The sequence below is a fragment of the Sarcophilus harrisii genome, chromosome 5 (assembly GCF_902635505.1).
Source record: "Sarcophilus harrisii chromosome 5, mSarHar1.11, whole genome shotgun sequence".
NCBI classification, from domain to species: domain Eukaryota; kingdom Metazoa; phylum Chordata; class Mammalia; order Dasyuromorphia; family Dasyuridae; genus Sarcophilus; species Sarcophilus harrisii.
The window spans coordinates 101,046,152-101,071,182 of NC_045430.1; the positions used below are offsets into that span (position 1 = coordinate 101,046,152).

The window sequence follows — 25,031 nt, forward strand, 5'->3', positions numbered from 1 at the left end:
TCCCATTCGAAATTCCTGTACAAAGTATAGCAAACATCCATATCCCTACTAAGTAAGTTATTTATAATATTACTAGATTTTAAATAAAGTTGACTTGAAAATATGCTGTTTTGTGTAATTTTAAATTGAGAAGACAGTATGATTAAGTGAATGTAAGCCCAGCCTGTGTGAGGAAATATTGGGTTCAAGTTCTGATTCTGACACATACTAACTATGTAATGGTAGGAATGTCACAGCCTATTAGTAGCCCAGTCACCTCAACAAGATGGTAAGGTACAAAACTGTTGTTGAGCTCTATCAAGTGAGAAAATTTTCACCATGGGCTTTTGCTACTTGAACAAAATTGTTTTTTTTATTTTGATTTTTTTATTTTATTTTATTTTTTTTTATTTAATAGCCTTTTATTTACAGGATATATACATGGGTAACTTTACAGCATTAACAATTGCCAAACCTCTTGTTCCAATTTTTCACCTCTTACCCCCCCCACCCCCTCCCCTAAATGGCAGGATACTTGAACAAAATTGTAAGTACAAAATTGCCCCAATACACAATAAATGACTAAAAAATCTTCTTCATCTAGTAGTTCTAGTTATATTAGGAAATTTTCTTAAAGTCTTAAAGATTTATTTTTCAGTTTGAAATTTTGTTACATTGTAAAAACAAAAACAGAACACTAAACATTTGAAAATATTTTTCAATATAAGCCTGCCTTCCTGCCTCCTTTCCTTCTTTTCATTTTCTCCCTCCCCCCTTTCCTTCTTTCTTTCATATGTATAAATAAAAAACGTTTTAGAATTATAGTTCTCAGTGATCAATTTGTAAAATGCTGCAGTTAAAAATGGTCTATACTCTCATTTTCAAAATGGTGTGTTTTATATTAGCATTCTTATAGTTGTTTTATATTCTTGATTTTTATTTGAATATTCTTCTTTTATAGCTGGCTGCAATAAAACTGGGCCGATATGGAGAAGATCTACTATTCTATCTCTATTACATGAATGGAGGAGACGTATTACAGCTTTTAGCAGCAGTAGAGCTGTATGTTCAAAATATTTGATCACTTTTTTTTTGTATCATAGAGGAGTCATAGTCGTTCTCTGGTTGTCAAGTTATATTTAAATTATGTGAATAATGTAATATTACATATATTATTATGTGTTGTAAATTATAAAGTTTTATTTTTTAAATGACCTGAAACCTGATTTTTAAATTGAAATTAGCATAATGGTATATTTTTTTATAAAGAATCAGCTTGACCAAAATATTTAAGTGGATCAAGGTAATATAACTCATGAAGACTGGTGTGAAGAAATCTACAAGAATCTTTTAATTCCTTACTTTCCGCTGGTTTACCCAGTACAAAGGAATGTTCTTCTCTTCTTTCTGAAGCTTATGTAAATTATTGGCAATCAATCAAATTGACCAAATCTTTTAATTCATTTAGTTCTGCGGTAGTTCATGTCTACCTACCCATGTTTTTAAGTTCATGTCATCTCAAGCCTTTTACAAAGTCATTGTACTTTGTTTTATCCTTAAGATTTTTTTTTTTTTTTGCTTTCACTGTATTTTGAACAATTTAATGGTTTTATAGTAAAAGTCAAGAAAAGTAAATAGTAAATTGTTTAAAGTACAATGAAAACAAAAATCTGGAATATACAACAAAGGTAAAGGGTAAGTGAGTGAGACTTTAATATGTTTGAAAGGATCAGATTTTTTTTTAAAACTATGGGTAATTTTTATCCAACATTCTCTTGGCCATATTTAATAGTAGCTAGTATAAAACAATTGGCCCATTTATTTCCAGGAATAATTTCTGCTATTGGCCCAGTGTTTCTATATCTACTTAAGAACAATGTTTAGTCAATGTCACTTGATCCTAGTTGGCTGTACCTTATATTATTACTGAATTTCCATGGTAACTATAGTAGCATTTTCCCCTTATTGCCAAAAAGTGATAATTAGAGTTAGGAGTTTCAGTTTCTTATAAAGGTATTTATTTAGAATATAATAGGCATCAGGGACTATCATTAATTTTAGTAAAAACTTTTTCTAAGGAAAATGAAATTAGTTTTATCAATAAATTTACTTCACCATTTATTGCCTGAGCTGAAGAATGTTTGTATTATCTCCACTGATTTCCTTAAAAAGCAAGTTTTACTTGTCCCTAAACTTTCTGAATAATATAAAAACCTCTTACTTCCTTGTCATTTTACCTAAATGGTAGATCTCATGTTCCAACTTTCTCCATTATCCTTTCTTTCCTTTCTGTTTTCCTTAGTAGGATCTGAATAAATCCTCCTTACCCTACTTTATTTCTTTCCTAAAATTAAATTCTGTAATTTGTTAGATTTTTAAGTTCTCAAATGAATTCTGTAAGGTCAAATTTAACCTTTAACTTAAGCCACTGTAAGTTTAGCTATATATCACAAATGAAAATTAATTCAATCATCTAAGAACTGTCATTGGTGGACATATTTAGCCATTCTGTGATCAGTTGCGGTCATGAAAGTATGTATTGTATAAATATAGGTGACATAATTAGTTTCTGAGTAAATCTATCCAAATATCTCTTAGCATCTTTTTTATCTGGACAGTACCCTAGTTAGTTCAGATCCTTGTCCACAGGACTGTTTCAACAGCTTTTTCATGGATTTCCTTGTTTATAATCTCTTCCCAATCCAGCCTACATAAATATACCAAAATAATTTAAAAGTGCCTCAAAAATCACAAGCACATAAGAAATAGTTGTTGATTCCTATGGATTAGCTCTTATGTCATTCCAGTCCTCAGACTGGTATCTTTCCTCTATTAATTCATCTCTTTGGCTTTTAAAGCCCTTTATAATATACCTTACTTCCCTTCGCTAACTCAATACTTCTACTAATGTAACCATTGTGTTCCTCCTCATATATAGCACTCCATCTACTCTTTCTGTGCCTTCCTATAAATTGTGATGTATACAGTGCTGTCACTTTTTCTATGCTTTTTTTATTCTCCCAGCTGCTAGGATCTCATCCTGAAAAAACTGCATTTATCTCATATCACCTTAAACAAATGCATTAGTACATTGATATAATGCATGCTCTTGAGGGTAAGGTTTTGTTTTTGGTTTTTTTGGTTCACCAATACCCAGCACAGTCAAAGGACTGTGTGCAAAGGCATATAGTAGTCCATAAAGACAAAACTACTAACTAGTTACTAGTGTCATACTATTGATATTACATTTAAATTATCAAAAATACAGTTGTATAAAGAGAAGAAAAGTATTGCCTAAATCATATGGCAGATATTTAACCTTTAAGATTTTTCCTTATATTTTTATGTTGTTTCTCATTTTCATTAGCAACAAAAGGTGCTTTTATTCAATGAAAGGGATCTACAATTCACTAAAACAAAAATTTTTTTTACTTAATAAAAGATACTAAGAAATTGCTTTCTTATTCTTAATAAAGGATATTATTAAAACAAAATGATTAGGTGAAGCAAATTTGATTATGGATTTTCATTCGTGTTTCTAAACTTCTTTAAAAAAGTTCTAAAAGAATTTAGATGTTTATGTAAAATATATCAAAAATAACAGGGAAAAATAAATTTTTTTTTTTTTTAAAGTTTTAACCGAGATTGGAGATATCACAAAGAAGAACGAGTATGGATTACCAGGGCACCAGGCATGGAGCCAGCAATGAAAACCAATACATATGAGAGGGGAACATATTACTTCTTTGACTGTCTTAACTGGAGGAAAGTAGCTAAGGTATATTTTTTTCCTTGTGCAAATGTGTAAATGTATAAATCTAAACTTTTTTTATTAAACCTCCTTGTTTATCTGTTTATGTATGTACTAATACATCCATTCCAATAATGTGCCAGATATTTAGCAAATCTTTTGTCTCCACTTCCTTTTGTGACTTGATTTTAGACTCCAGGAGGGGGTCATGAAACAGTTTATTTCATCAATAGTTAGGAAAATGATTGAGCCTAGTAAAGAGATTTTGTAATTTTGCACAAGTCCTGGTAACATTGAAATATATATATTTTTTGTGACTACTGAATTGTAAAATAAAGATACCCTCTTGCAATCCCAAAGTCATGTATTCTTATATTATTTAAACAAATATTAGATTTAGTTAAAAGTAACACTTTTTTTTTTTTTTAACACATCAACATTTTACTCATTCCAATGAACGTTAAGTCTTTGCCAACTGTCCTAGAAAAAGAAATTATATTAATCCAAATGCATGAACTTTGAGTAAAATTCAGCATGCTGGAGAAATGGGCATATGGTTTCTCAAAACAAAATAAACAACAAACACCACTCTTGAGTTTTCCTAGTAAAATCTGTAGGAAGTTACTTTGGTCCCAGATACCATATCTTCTTGTCTCAATTTCAAAGATGTCTTGCTTTTTCAATGCTGTACTCTTGTATCCAGGATTATATGAAAGGTTAGAGTATACTGCTCTCCAAAATCCAGGATTTTCCTGCACACTTCTATTGATGATTCTAAGGGTTTAGAAATTTTGTTTTTTGAACCATTAAGTCTCAGGATTTGTTTCTCTTAATATCGAAGGTGAAATGTCATCTCATTACTTATTACACCTATGGTGCATTTGCACTGATAATAGAATAACTCTGTGGCATGAAGCAAAAATTGAAGACATTTCACTGTACTGTGTTTTATGAGAACTATTTGGCTTGAGATTAGGAAGATGGAATTCAGAAGAAGAATCTTCTAGTAAGTGGTTCTTTAATTATTTATGGATGTTTTGTTAGTGTAGCCAAGGTAGAATTATTTGGAGTCAAGTTTTCATACTTGGTTCTGTGTCCCAGTTAGGTCTAACCAACTGCCCAGTTTTCTATGGGTATTTAATGTGAATGTGAACACCCCCAAATTTGTGTTCATCTATGTGGTTTTTGGATTTCTATTAGAATGTATTATGTCATACCAGTTTCTTTGTTATGTTTTTAAAATTTGCAGGTGCATTCTTTATTACTCTACTACTGTGACTATATTATTGTAATGTTTGCTATTGACTGTATTATCAGATTCATAGAGGATGAGTGAGATTTTCTAATAAAAGTGTTTATAGTGCATCTAAATTGACCCCACAGTCAATGTACGTACCTTTCTTATATGTTATGTAAAGCTCCAGAAAATATTTATGAAGGATTGTGAAGGACAGACAGTAAATTCACATTTTAGGCAATACTTAATATTTCAATTAAAGAAAAAATTAAATAGCAAGGAGTTTTCATTCATTTGAAAAAGAATTTTCTTCCCACTCATTTTATGTTACAAAAATAGATTATACATTGGGATTGGTCCTAGACTTATTGGGGGAAAAAATGCTGCATATTGGCATAATTAAAGAAATTAAATGAGTAGAGTCAATTTGGATGTACATGCTTAAGATGGAGACTTGACATTTTGGATTATCTTGGGGAAGACATACCAACTTTTCTTAATACAGTCACATTAAGAGTATTATTCTTCCATTTTGTTTTATCAACTTTGCTAAACTCACAGAAGCACAACATTTAAAAATAATGATTGTAGTTTCATTATCTGCATTGCCATTTAGAAGTTTTGTTAAGGAAAACTTGTATTAAAAATATTACTTTTCAGCTTTCCTTAAAAGTTGTATAAATAATGGAAAAAAAATTTTAAAAATTAAAAATCAGTAGTAACTAGGAATGAAAATATAATTAGTAAATGTTCTCATAGTTATACCTTTTGAAAAAGCAGAGTGAAAGAGAAGTCAGTCCCACAAATAAAATAACAAATATGAAACAAAAATAGTCTTATTTTAAGATGACATCTCAAATTCTCAAAACTGCATATGTTAAAGTGCTTTAAAAAGTACTCTACAAATATAAAATGTTATTCAACTACTTAATTCTTATTTTGAGGTTTTAGACAGTCTATTTTACTAGTTATATATGCATTACCATTTCTACCATGAGTTTTCATTTCTTTTCTAATATATTCAAACAAAAACAGTTGAACATATTTTTGTATCAAAAGAATTGACAGCTTTAAAATATGCAATACCAATTTTTAAAATGTTAAACATAAATTATTTACTAGCATAATATCAGGTACGAGCCCCTATTGTCTTTTCTTGCTATTTTTGAAACATTTTTCTGAGTGTGTGTGTATATATATATATATATATATGTATTATATATTATCTTTCTTGTAAGTTAACTTGTTATGTACAATAAAATTGAGATGTTAATAAGTGAAATAGGAAATATGGATAGTTGTACAGTTTGGGCTAAAGAATATTTTTCTTCTTAGATAAGCATATTTGGGGTGGGGTGAGAAATTGGCTTCAGTTATCCATATTTCAGTTGTCCGTATCAACTTATTTAACCTAAATCCTTTTCCTGTGGAAGAAATTCCTCAGTCAGGGAAACAATTTAAGAAAAAGTTTCCATTGTTTTTCTTTAGCTTATCTCAAATTTGTCATGTTTGAACCCATTTTGAACATCTAGAAAAGGCATTAAATTTATCTTGCTTGGTCTTGGAGAAAAGTAGAGTGTATATCTGAAGGAAAAATCTTCCTCACAGCTGCCTCCAGATATTACAGCAGCATTACTTTTGGGGAGGGGGAAAGTATTGAGTTCCCAGATATCTTGTATATATGAGGAGTCATGCTTTTGGCAAGGGTTGGATTTGATGATCTCCAAGGGCCCCTTTCAACCATGTGATCCTATAATTCTAAGAATTTATTTCCTTCTCTTTCCATTTCTTTTCCAAAACTGAAGTTATATAACTTGAGTAGTAGTTATATATCTTGAGTAGAAGTACAGTTTCTTCATTTTTTTGAAATCTATTTTAAAGTAGTGGCATTAGAACATGAAACAATTTTTTTAATCGTTTATTTTTCTTGAGATTAACAGTTGATGACATTTGTTCACATTAAACTATGCATCCCAAAACCATATAAATTTAAACAATAAGACTCATCCAACAATTGAACTTTACTTGTTGGTTTTGATTTAATCTTTAAAAGAAATGAGGCAATCAGAACACTTTGGTACCCAATAATTACACACCCAGCCATTGATAAGTATGTTTATACCTAGGAAATTAATTAGAAATGCTATCAAATCAAGGAGGTCCATTTCTATCTGTAAAATTGGGGTATAACTATTATAGTTATCAAGGAGAACTTAAATAAAATACTCTGAACTCTTTGAAGTTGCTACTAAGAGGATCAAGTGTGTTATTTGCACAGTGCCCAGCTTAAGTGCTTAAATGTTTTTTTCCTTTCCTCTAATAAGTTTTAGAAAGTGTTAATATTCCTGTTATATTGTTATATTGGACATGACATTCTCTTACAACAGACAAATTCTCTCTAGGATTATATAAAGTGATAGGATTGGGGTACTAAATCTCCAGATTTAAAAAAAAAAAAAGTTTTCTTCAATCACTTCTTGATAATAAAGCATTTTTTATGGCGGTGGCTTAATTTTTTTGATACCATTGTTAACTTTCATGCATTCCAAGTCAATATAAATTAACCAAATTTAAAAAGAATTCCTCATTTTCTTTTTTGCTAAATAAGCTGGGTGTTTTTTTGGTTTGTTTGTTTTTTGTTTTTTAGAATTGGGCCTGAAGTCTGCATAAATGCATTTTTGAATGTTATAAGTTTATCTGGAGAAACTTTTATTTTCGAGAATGTGTTTTTGATACAGATTAATAATATATATAATTCCAATATTTTCAAATTTTGTGATAATTCAAACAATGACCCCTATCAAGTAATTTTTGTCACAAGGAAAAGTTACTTTTAGTTTTTTTAAAATACTCAAGCTATTGATTTCAGGCTCATATTTTCATGCCTTTTGATAGGCCTACTGTAATGTTTCCTATTGATATTTTTATTCATTGTCACCAATTTATCCTATTATGCTACTTTGTCTAAATATGTATTTTATTTCAATTTGTCACCAAACCTATCCCTCCTTATAGGATTTTTATAACTTGAGAGGATGGCTTGAGAACATTCCTTAAAATTATTCCTGTGCTTCAATTAAAAAGTCTTTTTTATATTATGTTGATTTTGTAATTAAACATCTATAAGAAGTGAAATTTAGAATCCTTCCCCTGTCCCTTTTAAAACCATTAAACCTGTAGCCTGTTTTGAAGAAAGCTCATGATCATGAAAGGTCTTTTAAATCATTGCCTGAATTAGATGCTTTAATCCAGAATTAAAAGAGTGAAAACTAGAAATACTTAGGGAAATTGAAAAAGAATTCCCTTATAAATAATGAAATACATGCAAGATGAATTCAACTCAGAATTTCATGATCTTATATATAGGATCATGTAAACTAAGTTGATCTTTGATGAGAATGGAAAAATTTATTTTAAATTCCAACACAAATTTAGCTAACCAAACTCTAAAATACATCAAACTAATTTTAATCTCTTCATGAGATGTGTATAACAAATGATTCTGTTTCTGGTGTTTTTCACTGTTAAGCAAGTAGTATTAAAGTCTCTGTGTCTTAGTTACCCTAACCAGAACATGGATGTAAATTTTTAGGTGAAATTTACCACAGTAAAATTTTTAAAATATCTGTCAGCAAACTCGAAAGCAATGTATCCAAAGAAACACTTATAATTTAAGTGTAAACTTATCTTGAATTTTCATCTTGATTTCACAAATAAAAACTTAAGGTTCTGGAGAGTCCAAACAAAAATAGACCTCTAAGGTAAGATACCCTAAGTCAGGTTGTCTTCAGTCACTTCTTGGTAATAAAGCATTTTTATGGAGGTGGCTTAAAAACTTTCATGCGTTCTAAGTCAATATAAATTAACCAAATCTACACAGAATTCCTAATTTTCTTTTCTGCATAATAAAAACAGGCTTTAATATTTGGCCATATTCTTGAAAATGTGAAGTGCTATTATAGCTTTTGAGAATTGTAAATATACATTTTGGGACTGACTTATATACATTTGATAGTGATCTTTCTAAACCTGTACAAACCATAATATATTTTTGTGGTTTATGGATTGGGAAATCTGGAGATAGGGGAAATTTCATGGGTTTTTAATGGGTTGGAATACTTTTTTCAAATTTTGTTTTTAAAGGTCTAGATTTAAAGCAAATTGAAAAGTGACTTGAATAAGTCATTGAATTACCCCCTTTAAAAACTTGTAATTTAAATACCATAGATATATTCAGCATTTTGACAAATTTGCAGTGCTCTTTATCTTAAAAGTACTTTTTTTTGTGGGGGGCTATTTTAGTAATGGTCAGATACATTTTGGATGCTTCAAAGAAATAGGTTTTATATGTTTATTACAATTTTGAAAAGCCTATTTTCCACATTGTTTTTTCCTTTATCATACTCTGTTTAGTCAACCTCTTTGCAATGCAGCATTTTACTTAAGTGGCATGAGTATAGGTTTTGTATTTTTATAACTAAAAGTATAGTTTTGGCAAAAAGATGCCAGCAAGAGGACTTTGAAGTAAAATTTTCTAAATGTTTAATTTTTTTTCTGTTATAGGAGTTCCTTCTGGAATATGACAAATTAGAAGAAAGGCCTCATCTGCCATCATCCTTCAACTATAACCCTGCTCAGCAAGCCTTCTAAAGACTTCCCTTTTCTTGGGGTATGGCTGTCTCAGCACAATACTCAACATAACTGCAGAACTGATGTGGCTCAGGCACCCTGGTTTTAATTCCTTGAGGATCTGGCAATTGGCTCATGCAAAGGGTCACCATTTGAGGTCCTGCCTTACTAATTATGTGCTGCCCAACAACTAAATTTATAATTGTTTTTCTCTAGTTTGAGCAGGGTCTGATTTTTTTTTTTTTTTTTTTTTTTTTTTTTTTTTTTTTTTTTTTTTTTTTTTTTTTTTTTTTTTGGACAGCAGACATTGATCTGTAATGACAAAAAAGAAAGTACACTGACAAAGTTTACCACATAGTTTCCAAAATGTAAAAAAGAAAAAAAAAAAAACAAAAAACCCCAAAAAATTAGACAACAAAATTTGCATTGTTCATTGTAGCACTATTGGTAATAAAAAAAAAAAAAAAGTTTGTGCATTTTTATGTGAAGATCCTTCTCGTATTTCATTTGGAAAGATGAGCAAGGTCTGCTTCCTTCATTTTACTTCTCCTGTTTTTGAAAGGCAGTTTTTCGCCAAGCTTAAATGCAAGAATATCTGACTGTTTAGAAGAAAGATATGGCTACAACCTCTGGATGGTTTCTAGGGTTGTGTTATTACTGAGCTTCATCTTTCCAGAATGAGCAAAACACTGTCCAGTCTTTGTTACGATTTTGTAATAAATGTGTACATTTTTTTTAAATTTTTGGACATCACATGAATAAAGGTATGTATGTACGAATGTGTATATATTATATATATGACATCTATTTTGGAAAATGTTTGCCCTGCTGTACCTCATTTTTAGGAGGTGTGCATGGATGCAATATATGAAAACGGGACATTCTGGAACTGCTGGTCAGGGGACTCCTTTGTCGCCCTGTGTACTAAAGGGCCAGATTTTCAGCAGCCAAGGACATCCATACCCAAGTGAATGTGATGGGACTTAAAAGAAGTGAACTGAGACAATTCACTCTGGCTGTTTGAACAGCAGCGTTTCATAGGAAGAGAAAAAAAAAAAAGATCAATCTTGTATTTTCTGACCACATAAAGGCTTCTTCTCTTTGTAATAAAGTAGAAAAGCTCTCCTCACTGCAGTGTGGACTTTGATTTGAGATTGTGAAGTCATTTCTTCAGCAATGAAAAATGGAGAAAAATACCTGTTGACGTTTTTATATCATGCTATCCAGCGGTTAAGAGACTTAAAAGGAAGTCATTTAACTGCTGACAATTTAATGAAATCATTTACCATTTCACATGTAGGTCAAAAAATAGTCTTAGTATAACAAGAAGAATAAAATGTAAAACATGGAAAAATGAATTCTTCTAGCATTTGACATAAATACTCTGAACTCTTGGGGTTTAGCATAATAGTTTCATTTAAATATAAGTAGTCACAATTTACTTTCAAGCTGATTTTATCACTTTAAAATACCATGGTTATTCAAAAATAAGAGGTTTTTATTTACAAGTTCTGAGAAGCCCAAACAAAATCATGAGAAAATTCTTTTTCCATTTCACTGTGTGATTTCACAATTTATCCTTCTATGAGTTCTTTTCCATCTAACGTATTTTTAAATGCTTGAAGACTAAAGTTACCAAAGCAAGAAAAAGACAGCAAAACAATGTGAGTTTTTTTTTTTTTTTTTTTTTTTTTAATGCTAGGTTTAAACCTATTTTTTCTATATGGAAAAACAGTTTGTCATCTATCAAATGTTTTGAAATTAAACAATAACAACATTGCTGTGTTTATGTGCCAGAGTTATAGCAACTTAACTACATTTCTATGTGTCTTGGGATAAGAGAAAATCAACATAACAACATGTATCAAATTATTAAAGTTAATTCATACTTAAAATTTGACTTAAACTTTACCTATGAGGCAAATGCAAACAGGCCCCAATATTTTATGACAAGTTCAGTACAGTCCTAGATAACCTCTTTTAAAAGTCAAGAATACATATGTGTAGAATATATTTAATCCACTTAGAAATATTTCTGCATGGCATGCAAAACCATATGGGACACACAATAAGGAAATTAAGATTTTTTTTTTTAAATACAAAATAGAACTTTTAGAAGTCACAATTTTCCAATCACAACTGGAAAAAATTCAATCTTAATTTTGGTAGTACAGAAATAATTTTTTTTAACTTTATAGATTTCAAAGAGACCAATATATACAGCTTCCCAAATCAATGCAGTTTTATGCTTTTGCTTTTAAAGCTTAAAATTTCACTAAGACTTTGGGGACTTTCATGTATAATGCAGTCAGAAAAAAATTTTCTCTAACATCCTACTACTCCAGGTATATTTTCATGTGCAGTTTTCTAATTTAATAGAATCTTTGGGGGTTTTCCTTCCTTCAGAAATCTGACATTTAGAAGCAACTAAAATTTTTAGAAATTAAGAAGTTCAAAAGAGAAAACTAGCCTCTTAACATGAAATTCAGGTTGTGTTATTTTTAAGCTGGTGAACAATAGTTATTATCTATGTTTAGAGAGAACATTTGAATAAGCATGTATCTGTAGCAGCAAATGGTATTATCTAAATTGAGTAATTATTACATGGCACATTTATCATTATTAGATTTAATCCTGTTAAATGTAATTTAAAGACATGACTATTGAAAACAATTTTAAATCTAAATTTTTTTCTTAAAAAAATATAACTGCAAAAGTAACTTCTTTGAACCTAAAATTAGTGCCATGCAAAAAAAAAAAAAAGCCTTTGTTTTATTGCATTCATCACACTATTTTTAAGTCTGACATTGCAAAACTAATTCTCCATGGGGTGCAAAAATTATTTTCTTTTAAAATAATTGGAATACCTTTAAGTAGAGCATAAAATACTTAACATTTTACCCCTTCTGTCCCTGACAGTTCCTTTAATTTAAAAAAAAAAAAATAGGCTTTAAGAATAAAATGAAATGAAAAATTTGTATTTTAAAATATTTTATTGACTTGGGTAATAATTTCACTTTTAATCTTTTTCTCTGTATTTTAAAGGAATCCTAAAAGCTTGTTTTTCCTCACATTCTCCTCCCTGTAGTACTATAAAATATCAAGTCTCTCCTCCTGAGTTTCTTGTATTTTCAACCCTTTCCACACCATCCCAAAACTTAAGTTTGGCACTTGAATATAGGACTATAAAGCAGGACAAGGATTTTAAACATTCCTTATTTGCTTAGCAGCACCAACATTACTGTAATTAGACAAGATGCAACTACAACATTTAGTCCACTCAATTATCCACGATTCCTTTATATGCCAGGGGGACCTGGATAAACAGGTGCCAGTAAAATAGGCTTCAGGGAATCAGATCACACGTACCAAGAGTGTTGTTCATTATGGGGTAGATGTCATCCAGGAGGGAGATCTCTAGAAGCATGCCACAAGACTCTGTCCTTGGCTTTGCCTTGCTCTAGTGCTTTTAGATGAAGGTACTCAAGGCTTGCTTACCAAATGTCCCAATGATGCAAAGCTGTAAGGTATAGCTAATAGAATAGATAACAAGTTTAAAAATTAACATCTCAACAGGCTTAGCAGATCAGTTTTCATAACTTTTAACATGGAAGGGAAAACCTAGTTTGAAAACAGTTCTGAAAGAGGAAAGGAGATAAATCATAGGAATTTTGAGTTTTTCAGCTGCTCGATGCAAGCCAAATATATATAATACTAGAAAACAATGTTAAAACTGTATGAATAACAAGTATAGGAGAGAACCTCATCCAGTAAAAAAAATTATATAGTGGGCTGGGATTTGGATGACCTAGGTTTTAAAATGTTCTGGCTTTTGTCATTTTGTATGATCTTGGACAAATCAAATCCTTTCATCTAAAAAGATGAAAGGATTACTTACTATTTCATCTTGAAAATGAAGAGGTTTAATTTCCTCACATTTCTCCTGATCTTTTTTTATTCAAGGTATTCTGTTTAAATTTGGCCATTTGGACAAGCATTTTCCAAAGATTTTTAGTCTCGGGTTCTGATTGTTCAGCTCAGATCTCAAGATTAAATGGTCCTAAATGGTATTATTGTATCAGGCAATATTTGCAGTAGTTGCAGAAATTCACTTTAGGGTTATCATATTTGATAAGACAAGCAGCCAGAGGATGAGGACCATAATAATGATTGTTCTAGGAAATATCGAACATCTGAAGGAACCAGAAATATTAAGCCTAACAATAGCTAACCTTTACATAGAGTTTATCATATCAAGCACTATGCTAAATGCTTACACTTGATTTCCTTTGTTCTCCACAACCCTGGGAGGTAGGTGCTATTATCATTTTACAAATGGGGAAACTGAAGCAGCCAGAGATTAAATGATTTACCCAGTGTCTTACATTAAGGCTGGTTCTGAATTTAGGTTTTCTTAACAGTGGATTATATGCAGATGTTTAAATGGCTTTTGGGAAGGAGAAGGATGTGTTTGTATATCTTCATTGCTTCAGAAAGCATTAGGTTCATCTAGATCTTGAATTAGAAAGTACCCTCAAAGACCATCTGGTCCACCCCCTCCCCCACCCCCACCTCCTGCCTTGTTTTACAAGTTAAGGAAAAAGAATCTTTGGGAGGTTAAATGACTTACACAGAGTCATACAAAGTATCAATCAATGGAGGAATATGTTTTTTTTCCTCTGTACCAGGCTGCCTTAAATTTATGGCTCTTCAATATACCAGGAAAAAACTTTATATAATGGGCATCAAATAGGTTTCCTTTTGAGTGCCTTTCAGTCAATAGTATGCACTTATTATTAAGATGGATACAAAAGGTATCCATGCTTACACAAAAATATATATATACACTTTCTCTCTCCCTCTCTCCCTCCTTCTCCCTTTCCCTCTCCCTCTTCTTTTCCCTCTCTCCCTCCTTCTCCCTTTCCTTCTCTCCCTCTCCTCTTCCTCCCTCTTCCTCTCCTTCTCCTTCCCCTCCATGACATTGTAACAGAAGCTAACATGCATATAAATTACAGAAAAGATATATACTATGTATTTAAGGAGACCAAGGAAATCAGAAAGAAAGAAAAATGATTTCAGGTTTGGAGACCAATCAGAAGATAGTGTCATGTGCAACTAGTGTAATTGGATGGTGGAATATGTGGAAGTGAGATGCAAAAAGACTGAAAAGCTAAAAAGAGGCCATTACTAAGCATCCTTTCATTAGGTAGGAGGTTAGCCTAATTGATTCTGAGATTCTGTCATAGTGTTATAGCACTGAATTCATTATGCTACACTATTAGATTTGAAAAAAAAAAAAAAAAAGTACTACCTATACCAAAATCTAAGCTCTTAGATGTGTGTATAGGTATGTTTGTTATATCTAGCTTTAAAACAGATTCTTAAAACTTGGTCCAAGAACTTTATTTTGATATATTTTTATATAGTTGCTTTTCTTTATAAACCCATATTACTGTTTTATGCAACATTTTGAGGGACTTACAGGCTCCACTGGACTGCAAAAAGAAACAGGGTTTATGAAACAAAAAGGAAAGGAACTTCTATTAAGATTTATAAATAATTTTTTTAAATCTTCAATTATTCCCATTTTTTAAATGAAAAAAATTGAGGCAGAGCTCTAGTAAATAATGTAATTAACACTTGACCTGAGGTCTCCTAATTCCAAGCTGTTTTTCAAAAGCATCTTCCCCTCTTCCCTCCATATATAAACCACCACCATTTAAATTAGGAAATGAAAATATAAAATTTTATTAAGTAGGTCCCTTTTAGCTATGGTTTTAACACAATCATTATGCAGATTATCAAGATTACTTTAGATCTGTGACAACTTCAGAGCCTATTCTAGAGACACCATTGTGAAGATTATAGCCAAAGAGTTCAACCACTAAAGTCTGAACAGAACATTCCAAAACTGTTGTCACATTTGGGCCAGAAGTTCATTTATCTTCTCTTTTGGTACTTAGTTTTTTTCAACAATTATTTTTTCATTTCTTAAATCTAAATTAGGTAACTACTTATACATATATTGGGAATAACTACTGTTTGGGATAAAATTTATAATTGTCAAGCAGCACCCTCATTTTTGCATTTCACCAACTTGCCAAAGGCCACCATAATTGAGTGGCAGAGCCAAAATTCAAATCTCTCAGGTCATGCTTATGAAGCCAGCATTCTTTCATGCTATTTCCATTAATTAAAATTGTTTTCTTCTACCCAATTTGGTATAGTTTTGTGAAAGCAAGTGACCTGGCAGTATTTTAGGTAAAAAGTTTTAGAATTATAGCATTGATACAGCACACTTAAAAAAAAATTATGCCTTGTAATTTTTCTTCCATAGTTTCTTAAATAGAGTTCTGTTAAAAATAGATTTAAGAGACAGATCTCCATCAATCTGGTTAGCAGATTCTTGGGGGGACACAGTTGGGTTGGAATATACATAGTTATAGGAGATGCCCACATTAGTGAGATCACAAAATCCATTGATTTTTTGAATACAATGTTCCCTATTTTTATGAGGTTTTCTTACTCTACATTTCAGATCTTAATCAAGGCCAGCACAGACTTATAAAATGTCTGGGACTATGAAATTTTTCCACATTTGTTCAGAAAACCAAATCAGTTTTATTTTTATCTTGTATGGCTAGTTAAAAATGATTGAAGGCATTTGGTGCTTTATAAGATATTATGTACATCATATCATACTGCATAGGATATAGTTGATAATTTTCAAACAAGACTGCCCGATACAAAGCTTTATATTATAATATGTGTCATGAGACTGATGATAAAAAGTAATTTGGGTTACATTTCCATGCTTATTCATGATATTCCAATTTTAAATTTAAGATAGTTTCACAATTCCTTAGTCTATTTCAGTAGAATATAGGAAAGATTGGTAACAAAAAAAACTTCCAGTTTTAAGTCAGTGTCTCAATCTATCTCCATTTTTTAATTTTCTAACAATTTATAACTATTAAAAATTCAAGATTATTTTGCATAACTATATAGATGAACAAAAATTTTCTTAGAGAAATGACAATGTGGCTTCAGAGGGAAAATCCCTCTGAACAAAACTAAAAAAGATTTGGGGTAGCCAGTATGTTTAGTTCCGAAGCTTTAACTCTATTATATATTGAACATTTATTTTAAGATGTGACTTAAAGCACCATATAATTAAGTTGCATGGCCAGCAAACTTTTACAAGGGAAGAGTGATGTTAAGTATTTCTTGTTGGAGAAAAGTTAATATATAATAAGTTTTTAAAATACTAATGAGGTATTTATATCTTATTAAAAACATTTGTATACCTCAATTTACCTCCAAAAGTGGAACAAATTTTATGAATGCATTCTGATAGTACAACTATGCACATTTCAAGTTAATATATTAGTGAATTTAGACACTGTTTAGACTATGTTCTTATATGTGAAGATAAAGCATTATGTAATTTATTATGTATATACTGGAATTAATAATAAGTAGTATAAAATCTCAGCTTGGGAAAATTTCAGTTATTTGTATATGATGGTAGTCTTTGGACAATCGGTCAGTTTGCCCTGAGAATGAGCATTAGTGTAGGATGAGGAAACTGTCTAGTACTTCAAGTTAGCAACTTCTCTACAATTTAGTCTTTCTATCATTCAGATTTTCCCATCATCACTAATCAATCAGTCACTGTCAAGACATGGAACTTGAACCCAAGTCTTCTGATTCTCAGACAGTGCACTTCATTAGCTCCCATATCAAGCTGGCTCTCTCATTTAATATTGGATTAGCTTTTTTTTTTTTTGGGGGGGGGGAGCATTTAGAACTAGAAAAAAAAATCTTTATAGCTTGTCCAAATATTTTAGAAGAAGAAACTGAAGCTAGAATTGGCTTTAATTGTTGATTTATCTTTACCAACTTTTACTTTCAAGGTCACCCCTTCTTTGTTGCCATCCATCTAGGAACACTATATAATTTTAAAAAGATAATCCTTGAAATCCAAAATTTAACCAAATGTGTGACACTGAACAAGACCAAAATTGCCTTTGCTTTAGTTACCTCACTTGTAAATGAAAGAAGCCAGGCTCTATGATCTTTTAGGTATTTTCCAGCTCTTAAAAATTTTTGAAGGATTTTTATGGAACAGAAAATACAAAGAAATTACTTAAGCACAGGATTTAGTGGCAGAGGACCTGCTACTTACTACCTTCTGGAATTTTCTCATCCATAGGAAAGGGAGGCCTACATGGCTTCCAATAGATCTTTTATAACCATTCTTCCATCAGGTAAACAAGGCTTTAGGTTGATGTTCTACATATGAAGTATACGTTGTCTAATCTCTGTAAGGAACCCAGAACAAATGTAAGGAATCAAATCTTCACAGAATATTTTTGATTCCTGAAAATGTACTTAATATTGAAGATTAAATTTAGATTTGAATTACATGGACCAACAGAAATCAAATAAACTTAGTTTGCCAGATTATGAGGAGTTTATTACATAAAGAATATTGAGTTTAACTGTCTACCTCATTTAAAACTTTAATATTTTATACATTACAAATGTATACCTAAGAGTATAATTTCGCTATAATTTTAACAGGGGTACTATACTTGTCATCACAAATACTTTAAAGTACTTACAAAGTATTGTAAAGTAACATTGTCGTCTTCATTTTTGAAAATGAAGAAATGTTCTATGTAGTATTTAAGATAAATGGCTAGAAATACTAGGATATTGCTACTTTGTTATATAAAGTCATCTATATTAATGATGACATTTAAAAAAAGTTAAAAGATAAATTACTTTAAAGATTTCTTCTGAATGATATATATGGGGAATTTATTCAAGTAGAACAAATGTAGGAAATCACATACACACACCTATAGCAAAGCAGAAAGGCAAATTCCTAGGAACCAGCATGCTAGAAACTTATGCCATCTAAAAGTTAACCAGAATAAGATTCAAAATTAACATTTTCTGCAGCTAATATAGACTAGTACAATTTGCTGAAACAAAGGGAAAAAACTTATCTTTTGCTTATCAGATGATACTGGAAAATAAAAGGCATATATTGTTTTTGCTTTTTAAAAACCAAATACAGCACTGAACTTTGAAGAATGGTAAAGATAGGTGACAATACTTGAAGATGGTTTTTAGTAATTTGTAAAAAGTGTTAAATGATTAAAAAGGTCTGTGAAATGAAAACACAGGTATTGGAAATGGGGTGTGGAGGAGATAAGAGAAAAAAAAAGTTGGGAACGTATTAACTTCCAATTTTATTTATATGAACTCTTCCTCATATTTTTCATATCATCTAAAATCTTGACACTAAGTATCACTGCAGAAATCAAATGGTATAGAAAGGATGGGTGATATTCAATTATTTCAATTGTTCACAGAATAACCTATAAATGCCTATTCAAAGGCTGGATTTTAACTGGAAATGAGATTATTTCTTCATATGCCATTTCCTTGAATTATACATGTATTATAAGCCAAATTTTTTTCATTAAAAAAATTCAAAAAATGTCATTTATCAAAGTTTTACCAACAATTTTTCTATAACATACCTCTAAATTCCTTCCTAGTACTAACATAGTAGAATATTGTACAATTCTTCCCTACACTATCTTTCCCTTTCTCAGTGATTAATTCCTGTTTTCCTGCAACAGACTTCCTCCTTTTATTTCTTTGGACATTGGGGATTGTAGATTTAACCATCAGTTGTACTTTACTGTAGGAAAATACTGAAGAAAAGAACAAATTATGAAGACTAATGTTTTGATACTTGCTTTAATAATGTATGATTAATGAAGCAAATAGCTTCCTGACTTGGTAGTGATTTCACTGAAAACTGGAATTAGCAAAGGCAAATTGGTAGTTTTGTTTGATTAAAAAAAAGCAGAAACTTTGCTGTGAGGTCATAAGTTCTAAGTTATTTTTTAAAAACTACATTATCTCTAATTTTTGTATAGAAAAGGACTGGGTTCCATTTTATTACCATGTAACAACTGAGGGGAAAAAACTGTTGAAGAGAATAACTTCATGCTAAACTGTTCCAGAATCAGGGGTTTTCCAAACACCTTATAATAGAATAAAGCTCTATTTGGGAACCACTGAGTAATAGGGTACTAGCGAAAACATGTTTTTTGGAAACTGAGTGACTTCCATGTAAGTATTTCTCCTTTGTATGACTGGGAAAGGAGATGAGAGGAAAAACAAAAGATCAAAAAAATAGGGATAAGCAATAAAAATTTAAGACTAAAAAGGAAGATGAAAGATAAAGGAAACAAAAAGCTGAAGGATGACAACTTAAATGGCTTTAAGTGTTATTCCTTTAATGTTTATTAAGAAAAGCATACATTTATGTGTAGCAAACATCTATTTGCTAAGTTTAGGCTTAGAAATAGATAAGCCATTTTCGATGACCTGAAATGATCACTGACAAATTAATGACACTGGCCTTCTTGCAGTTCCTTGAATAAAATCCTTCATCTCTAGACTCCAGGCATTTTATCTGTCTGATCCCCATGTTTGAAATACTCACACCTAACCTCTGTTTCCTGACTTTAAGTGTCAGTGCTGCCTTTTGTTCTTTCCTATTTATCAAACACACACACACATACACTACATAGTTTTCATTTTGTCTCCCCCTTTAGATTATGAACTCTTGCTGGTCTGAGATAGTCTTTTGTCTCTTGAATCCCCAGTACATAGCACAGTGATTGGCATATAATAGATGCTTAATAAATGCTCACTGGCTAACACTACACAAATGGGGTAAAACAAAAATAATGGTGATAAGCACACCTGAGCCTTGGAAAACAGGTTAGTCAACAATCTTGTTCCAACTCAAAGGGAAAAGGTTGGCCTCATAAAATTTATAGATATTTTATTTACTAAGGCATTTAGTTAGTTAATTTTATTTACTAAGAGTAATTAAACCATAAATATATAAGCATGTTGTATTTGGAGAAAGGATAACTTTTTTTCTCCTATGCACAATTGTGTTTGCCTCCTTGAATATCCTAAAAGTGTCTTCATTTAAAAGAGGAAGAATATTATATGTAAAAAAAGGATTATTGAAAGAAGAGGGTTTGGCATTTTAGATTAATTACTCTCTTTCTAGATATTAAATGATCATGTAATTATTTTACTTTATTCATTCCCACCAAGAGGATTAAATCTCTTAATAAAGATCTACTTTGAAGTGATCTCATTTGATCCTCCTATAACCTGAACAAAATCCCCACTAAAAACATACCAGTTAAATGATTATTCAAGGCCTAAAATCCTCCAATGGGGAAACCCACCAACCATATTCTAATGCAATTTGTTCCAATTCTTGACCCTTCTAATAATTAGACAGTTTTTTCTGTTAAGTCTAAATTGCTTCTTTTGCAATTCCCACCAACATGTTGCTGGTGGAACAAATACTGACAACAAATCTAGCCTTTATAACAGCCCTTCAAATTGAAATCCCTCTTAAGTCTTCTCTTTTTCAATGAGCTTCTTAAATAGTACTGTCAGGAACTGAATACACTGCTCTAGATATGAACTAACCAGGGAAAAGTAAGGGACTATCATGGCCATCCTCCTTTTTGCTGTAAACTATGTTGCTCTTTTACCCAAGATAAAATGAGCTTTTTTAGCTGTTATTTTATTACATTGCCAACTCATCTTGGATTGACTAAAAGTCATGCATCTTTTTTTCAAGACAAACAGCTCTCTAGCCAAGCCAATACATTTATACTGTTACTTATGAAACTGATCCCCATGTAACACTTTACATTTATGCCTACTAAATTTCGTCTTACATTTCAATTTCGTAATTTGGGCCAAAGGTCTAATTTGTGAAAAATAGTTTGGGACCAGGATGGTTATTAAAGGAGTAGATAAGTTTCCCTTCCAGTCATCTGAAAATATATCAGGTGTCAAGCATTCCTTTTATTAGTCACTGATAAAAATGTTCAAAAGCTCAGCAATAACCATGGGTCCCTGGGGCTTCTAAATCAAGGCAAAAATGACATTAAATTATTAATAAGACTATTCTTTTGAATCTAGCCTTTCAGCCAGTTTCAAATAATTATATGGCTTTCTCATCCATTTTCTCCTCTCTGATAATAGCAAAAAATGCTTTATAAAATTCCTTAATTCAGGCCACAACCACCAGATGATTGCATCCTAATTGATCTCCCTCTCTCAAATCTCTACCATCCCCAATCCATCTTTCACATACCTGCCTAAGTTATTTTCCTAAAGCTACCAAGTCTGACCATGTCATTTCCCTGTCCAAGGAAATCCAAGGGCTTCCTATTGTGTTTGGTTTTTTTTAATTCTTCTCAACGGTGGCCTCACTCTAGAATTCCACTCTCATTACATACATTTTTGCTATTCCTGTCCTCCACAATTCTATCAAACTTCTTTCTGCTATTCTTGACACCCTTTATCTCTTTATCTGTGCCTGCCTTATCTGATCTTCCCCTATGTCTGGAATGCTCTCCTTTTTTATCTTGGCCTCACAAAATCCCTTATTTCCATTATGAGTCAGCTCAAATTGTATGTAGCTTATCCTATTCTTTTACCTCCTATTGCCCTCCCTCCATGAACTACCTTATATATATATTTTTACATGTTTACAAATATACATTCCAGTTTCCTTGATAGAATTTAAGCTCCTCTGTATCCCTAGTATTGGCCACACAACAGGCATTTAATGATTCTTGGTTGATTGATTTGCTAAAATCTAGGTACCTATGATCTATCAAAAACAAAACAAAACAGAACAAGGTGAGTGGGACATGACCTTGCTAAGGAAGTCATGTTATTTGTAATTGCTTTCTTTTCTAGATGTTTACTAGTGCTTCAATCCATTCTAGACACTGAGATCAAGCTTTTCCTTTTTTGAAAATCAAACCCTGCAGAACCTCTACCTTTTCCCATGATCTTTCAAACAGCACTAACAGTGGCTCAGCCAACACACCTGTCAGTTATTTCAATACCTGAGGATGTACTTCATCTGGGCATCCATTTGAATTCATCAAGGGCAACTAGGTGCTCTCCCACTAGGTCCTCATTTACCTTGGCTATCAACTCCCTGTCATCCATTTTTGTTCTGCCACTTCCAGTGCATAGGTCATTCTGAGTAGGAGAAAAACAGAAGAAAAATGAGAATTGAGCAGCAGTCTTTTCTCAATTTAACATTTGTCATCTTCCAATTCACTACTGCAATTTGCTTTGCATTTAGTGATAAAGACCTTAACACCTCAGTCTTTCTGGCAGCTTCAAAGTGATTAGAGCTGGTATAAGAGTGGAAGACTCAAGGAGCATTCAGGTGCCCATCTCTCTTAGAATAAAGAATCATTGCTAAAATCTGAGAGCCAAGAAACAAAGAGCAAGGATCATAAAGACTCAAATAAGAATATACTAAATATGACATGTTATTAAAAAGAAATTCAGTGTACTTGTGTCATTTGGGACAGCAGATCAAAGAAAAATATCAATGTCTATGCAAAAGATGTATAAGAATAAGTCTATCTGAGGAGGATGCCTCTAAATGGTCAGGACTTAACTTAAATCTTTGTTTTGAGAACGTGCCCCATCTTTACAAAGTAAAAATGCTGATAGTTTACAGACCAGAAAAAGGAGGCATTTTAACTTCACACACACACACACACACACACACACACACATATAATAGGTAGGTGTGTGTGTGTGTGTGTATACGCACACACATATGTAGCATAGGGGTAAGATGATGTATACTTAAGAATCGAAAGGATCTGGAAAGGACACTAGAGGTTATCTAGATAAATCTCATTCACTTTACATTATCAGGAAACTCGGGCTCAGGAAGGCTGTGACTCCAAAGATCGTACGGCTAGCTAGCAACAAACGAGCCAAATTTTTGAATGCAGGTCTTCTTGGCTCCAAGTCCAGCATTCTCTCCACTACAACCCGGGGCTTCTCTGGAGGAGTAAAACAAACAAAAAACCAAAAACCCCACCAAACAATCCCACAAGAGTAAGGCGGCTTGAGGTTGGGATGGAGGAGACGAACACAGAGGTAGCGAAACTTGGTCCGCCATCCCGCGAAGTGCGTCTGCGAGTCCCAGGGACCCGTTTCAGGGACTCTAGATATGACAGCCCAGGGGTCTAAGAGATTGAAAATCAAGGGCGTAGCCCAAGAGAAGCGAATCAGGTTTCTGGGAGTCCCATGAGAAAAATCTCTTCCCTTTTCCTGCTAGTCCCCACCTTTCGGCGCCCCAAGGGAGCGGTTATTTGGGCGGCTGGGACATCCCTGGGTTCCAAGGCAGGAATGATTTCACTTCCACCAGCGAAGGAGCCCCAATCCCCACGCCTCCACAGCTGAGGGAGGCGGAGAGCCGAGTCCCGGCGGACTAATTCTAAGCCGACCCAAGTCCAGTTGCGTCCTTAACCCCAGAGGCTCAGCTGTCAACCCGAGGGACGAACGCCGCCAAGACGACCGCGTGAGCCCGCTACGCGCGAGCCTGCGCAGAGCCGTTTAGAACGCTCGCATGGAGTAGGGACCATGGCAGGGCCAGCACGCGCCTGGACCGTTACTCCCCGAGACTGGGGGGGTAGGTAGGAGGAAGAGAAGGCTGAGAATGAGAGTGGGGGTAGGAGTAAGGGGGAGGGTGAGAGATAGATGCTCCGGATTGGACAGTTCCGGGCTTAATTTCTCGGTGATTGGGTCTCTCTTCTAGAAGTGTGAAGAGCCTGGGGGAGGGGGGAGTCTTCCCCCCCCCCCCCCCGCACTCACTGAAAGGGGGTGGGGGAGTCTTTGCCTAGCTTCCCCGCGGGTTCCTTGTCCCTTTCCTTTGCCTCAACTCTCCGGTTCCAGCTTCTCTCTGTCCCCCTTCCCCCAAATCCTTTCCTTCCATCCGGACTCGAACACTTATAAAGTATAAATTAGCACTTCCACGAAGGGAAGGAGAGGGTGAAGGTTAAAAACGAGTCGGGGACTCCCCAATCCTTCCTCCCCGTCTTTTCAACTTCAGCCCTTACAGGAGGCATTGAGGAAGGGAAGTGTGATCCGAACGCTTCCTGAGAGGGGTCGCTCCGCAGTCTCAGCCTAAGCCTCTGGTTTCTCCCTACCCTTCCCGCTCTTCGCCCCGATCTCAGCTGGTAAGGGGAGTAGAATAAGAAGATGGGAACCACTCAAGTAGAATGGGAAACACCCCACAAGGAGCGGGGGAGGAGGGGCAGAGCATGCTCGGGGCTGTGCAGACGCCTCGGGCTTTTCCAGTGTGGCCCCCGAGCTGTGCGGAGCTTTTGGGGCTTCCACGTGGGGGTTCGGCTGGGCCGGCTAGCTCCTCAGCTGGGCCGGCTAGCTCCTCAGCGGGCTGAGGGCGTTCCTGCTGGCAGGAGACCGGCTCGCTCCCTTTGTTCTTTCTCTTCCCCCTCACCTCCCACTCCCCTCCTGTCT

At 33.2% G+C, this 25,031-nt stretch overlaps 1 protein-coding gene and 1 long non-coding RNA gene across 12 annotated transcripts in view; one reads left to right on the forward strand and one right to left on the reverse strand.

The window, feature by feature from the left end:
* CNOT2 (CCR4-NOT transcription complex subunit 2) overlaps nucleotides 1-9,852 on the forward strand; it is a 153,932-nt gene extending 144,080 nt beyond the window's left edge. For all 10 annotated transcript variants that reach the window (XM_031939183.1, XM_031939186.1, XM_031939190.1 and 7 more), the window contains 3 exons: nucleotides 941-1,041; nucleotides 3,613-3,757; nucleotides 9,531-9,852. In XM_031939183.1, coding sequence (XP_031795043.1) covers nucleotides 941-1,041; nucleotides 3,613-3,757; nucleotides 9,531-9,617 — 333 coding nt within the window. In that variant the 3' untranslated portion in view covers nucleotides 9,618-9,852. The remainder of the gene's footprint in view (nucleotides 1-940; nucleotides 1,042-3,612; nucleotides 3,758-9,530) is intronic.
* Nucleotides 9,853-11,265: 1,413 nt separating this feature from the next.
* On the reverse strand, nucleotides 11,266-24,075 carry LOC100920914. 2 transcript variants are annotated; one of them, XR_001121158.3, is made up of 4 exons: nucleotides 23,837-24,075; nucleotides 22,586-22,724; nucleotides 17,788-17,920; nucleotides 11,266-13,129 (listed from the first exon to the last, which is right to left on the reverse strand). It is a non-coding gene; the product is annotated as an uncharacterized LOC100920914 (long non-coding RNA). The 2 variants fall into 2 exon arrangements; XR_004229705.1 differs by having other exon boundaries at nucleotides 17,785-17,920.
* Between the last annotated feature and the right edge of the window lie 956 nt (nucleotides 24,076-25,031).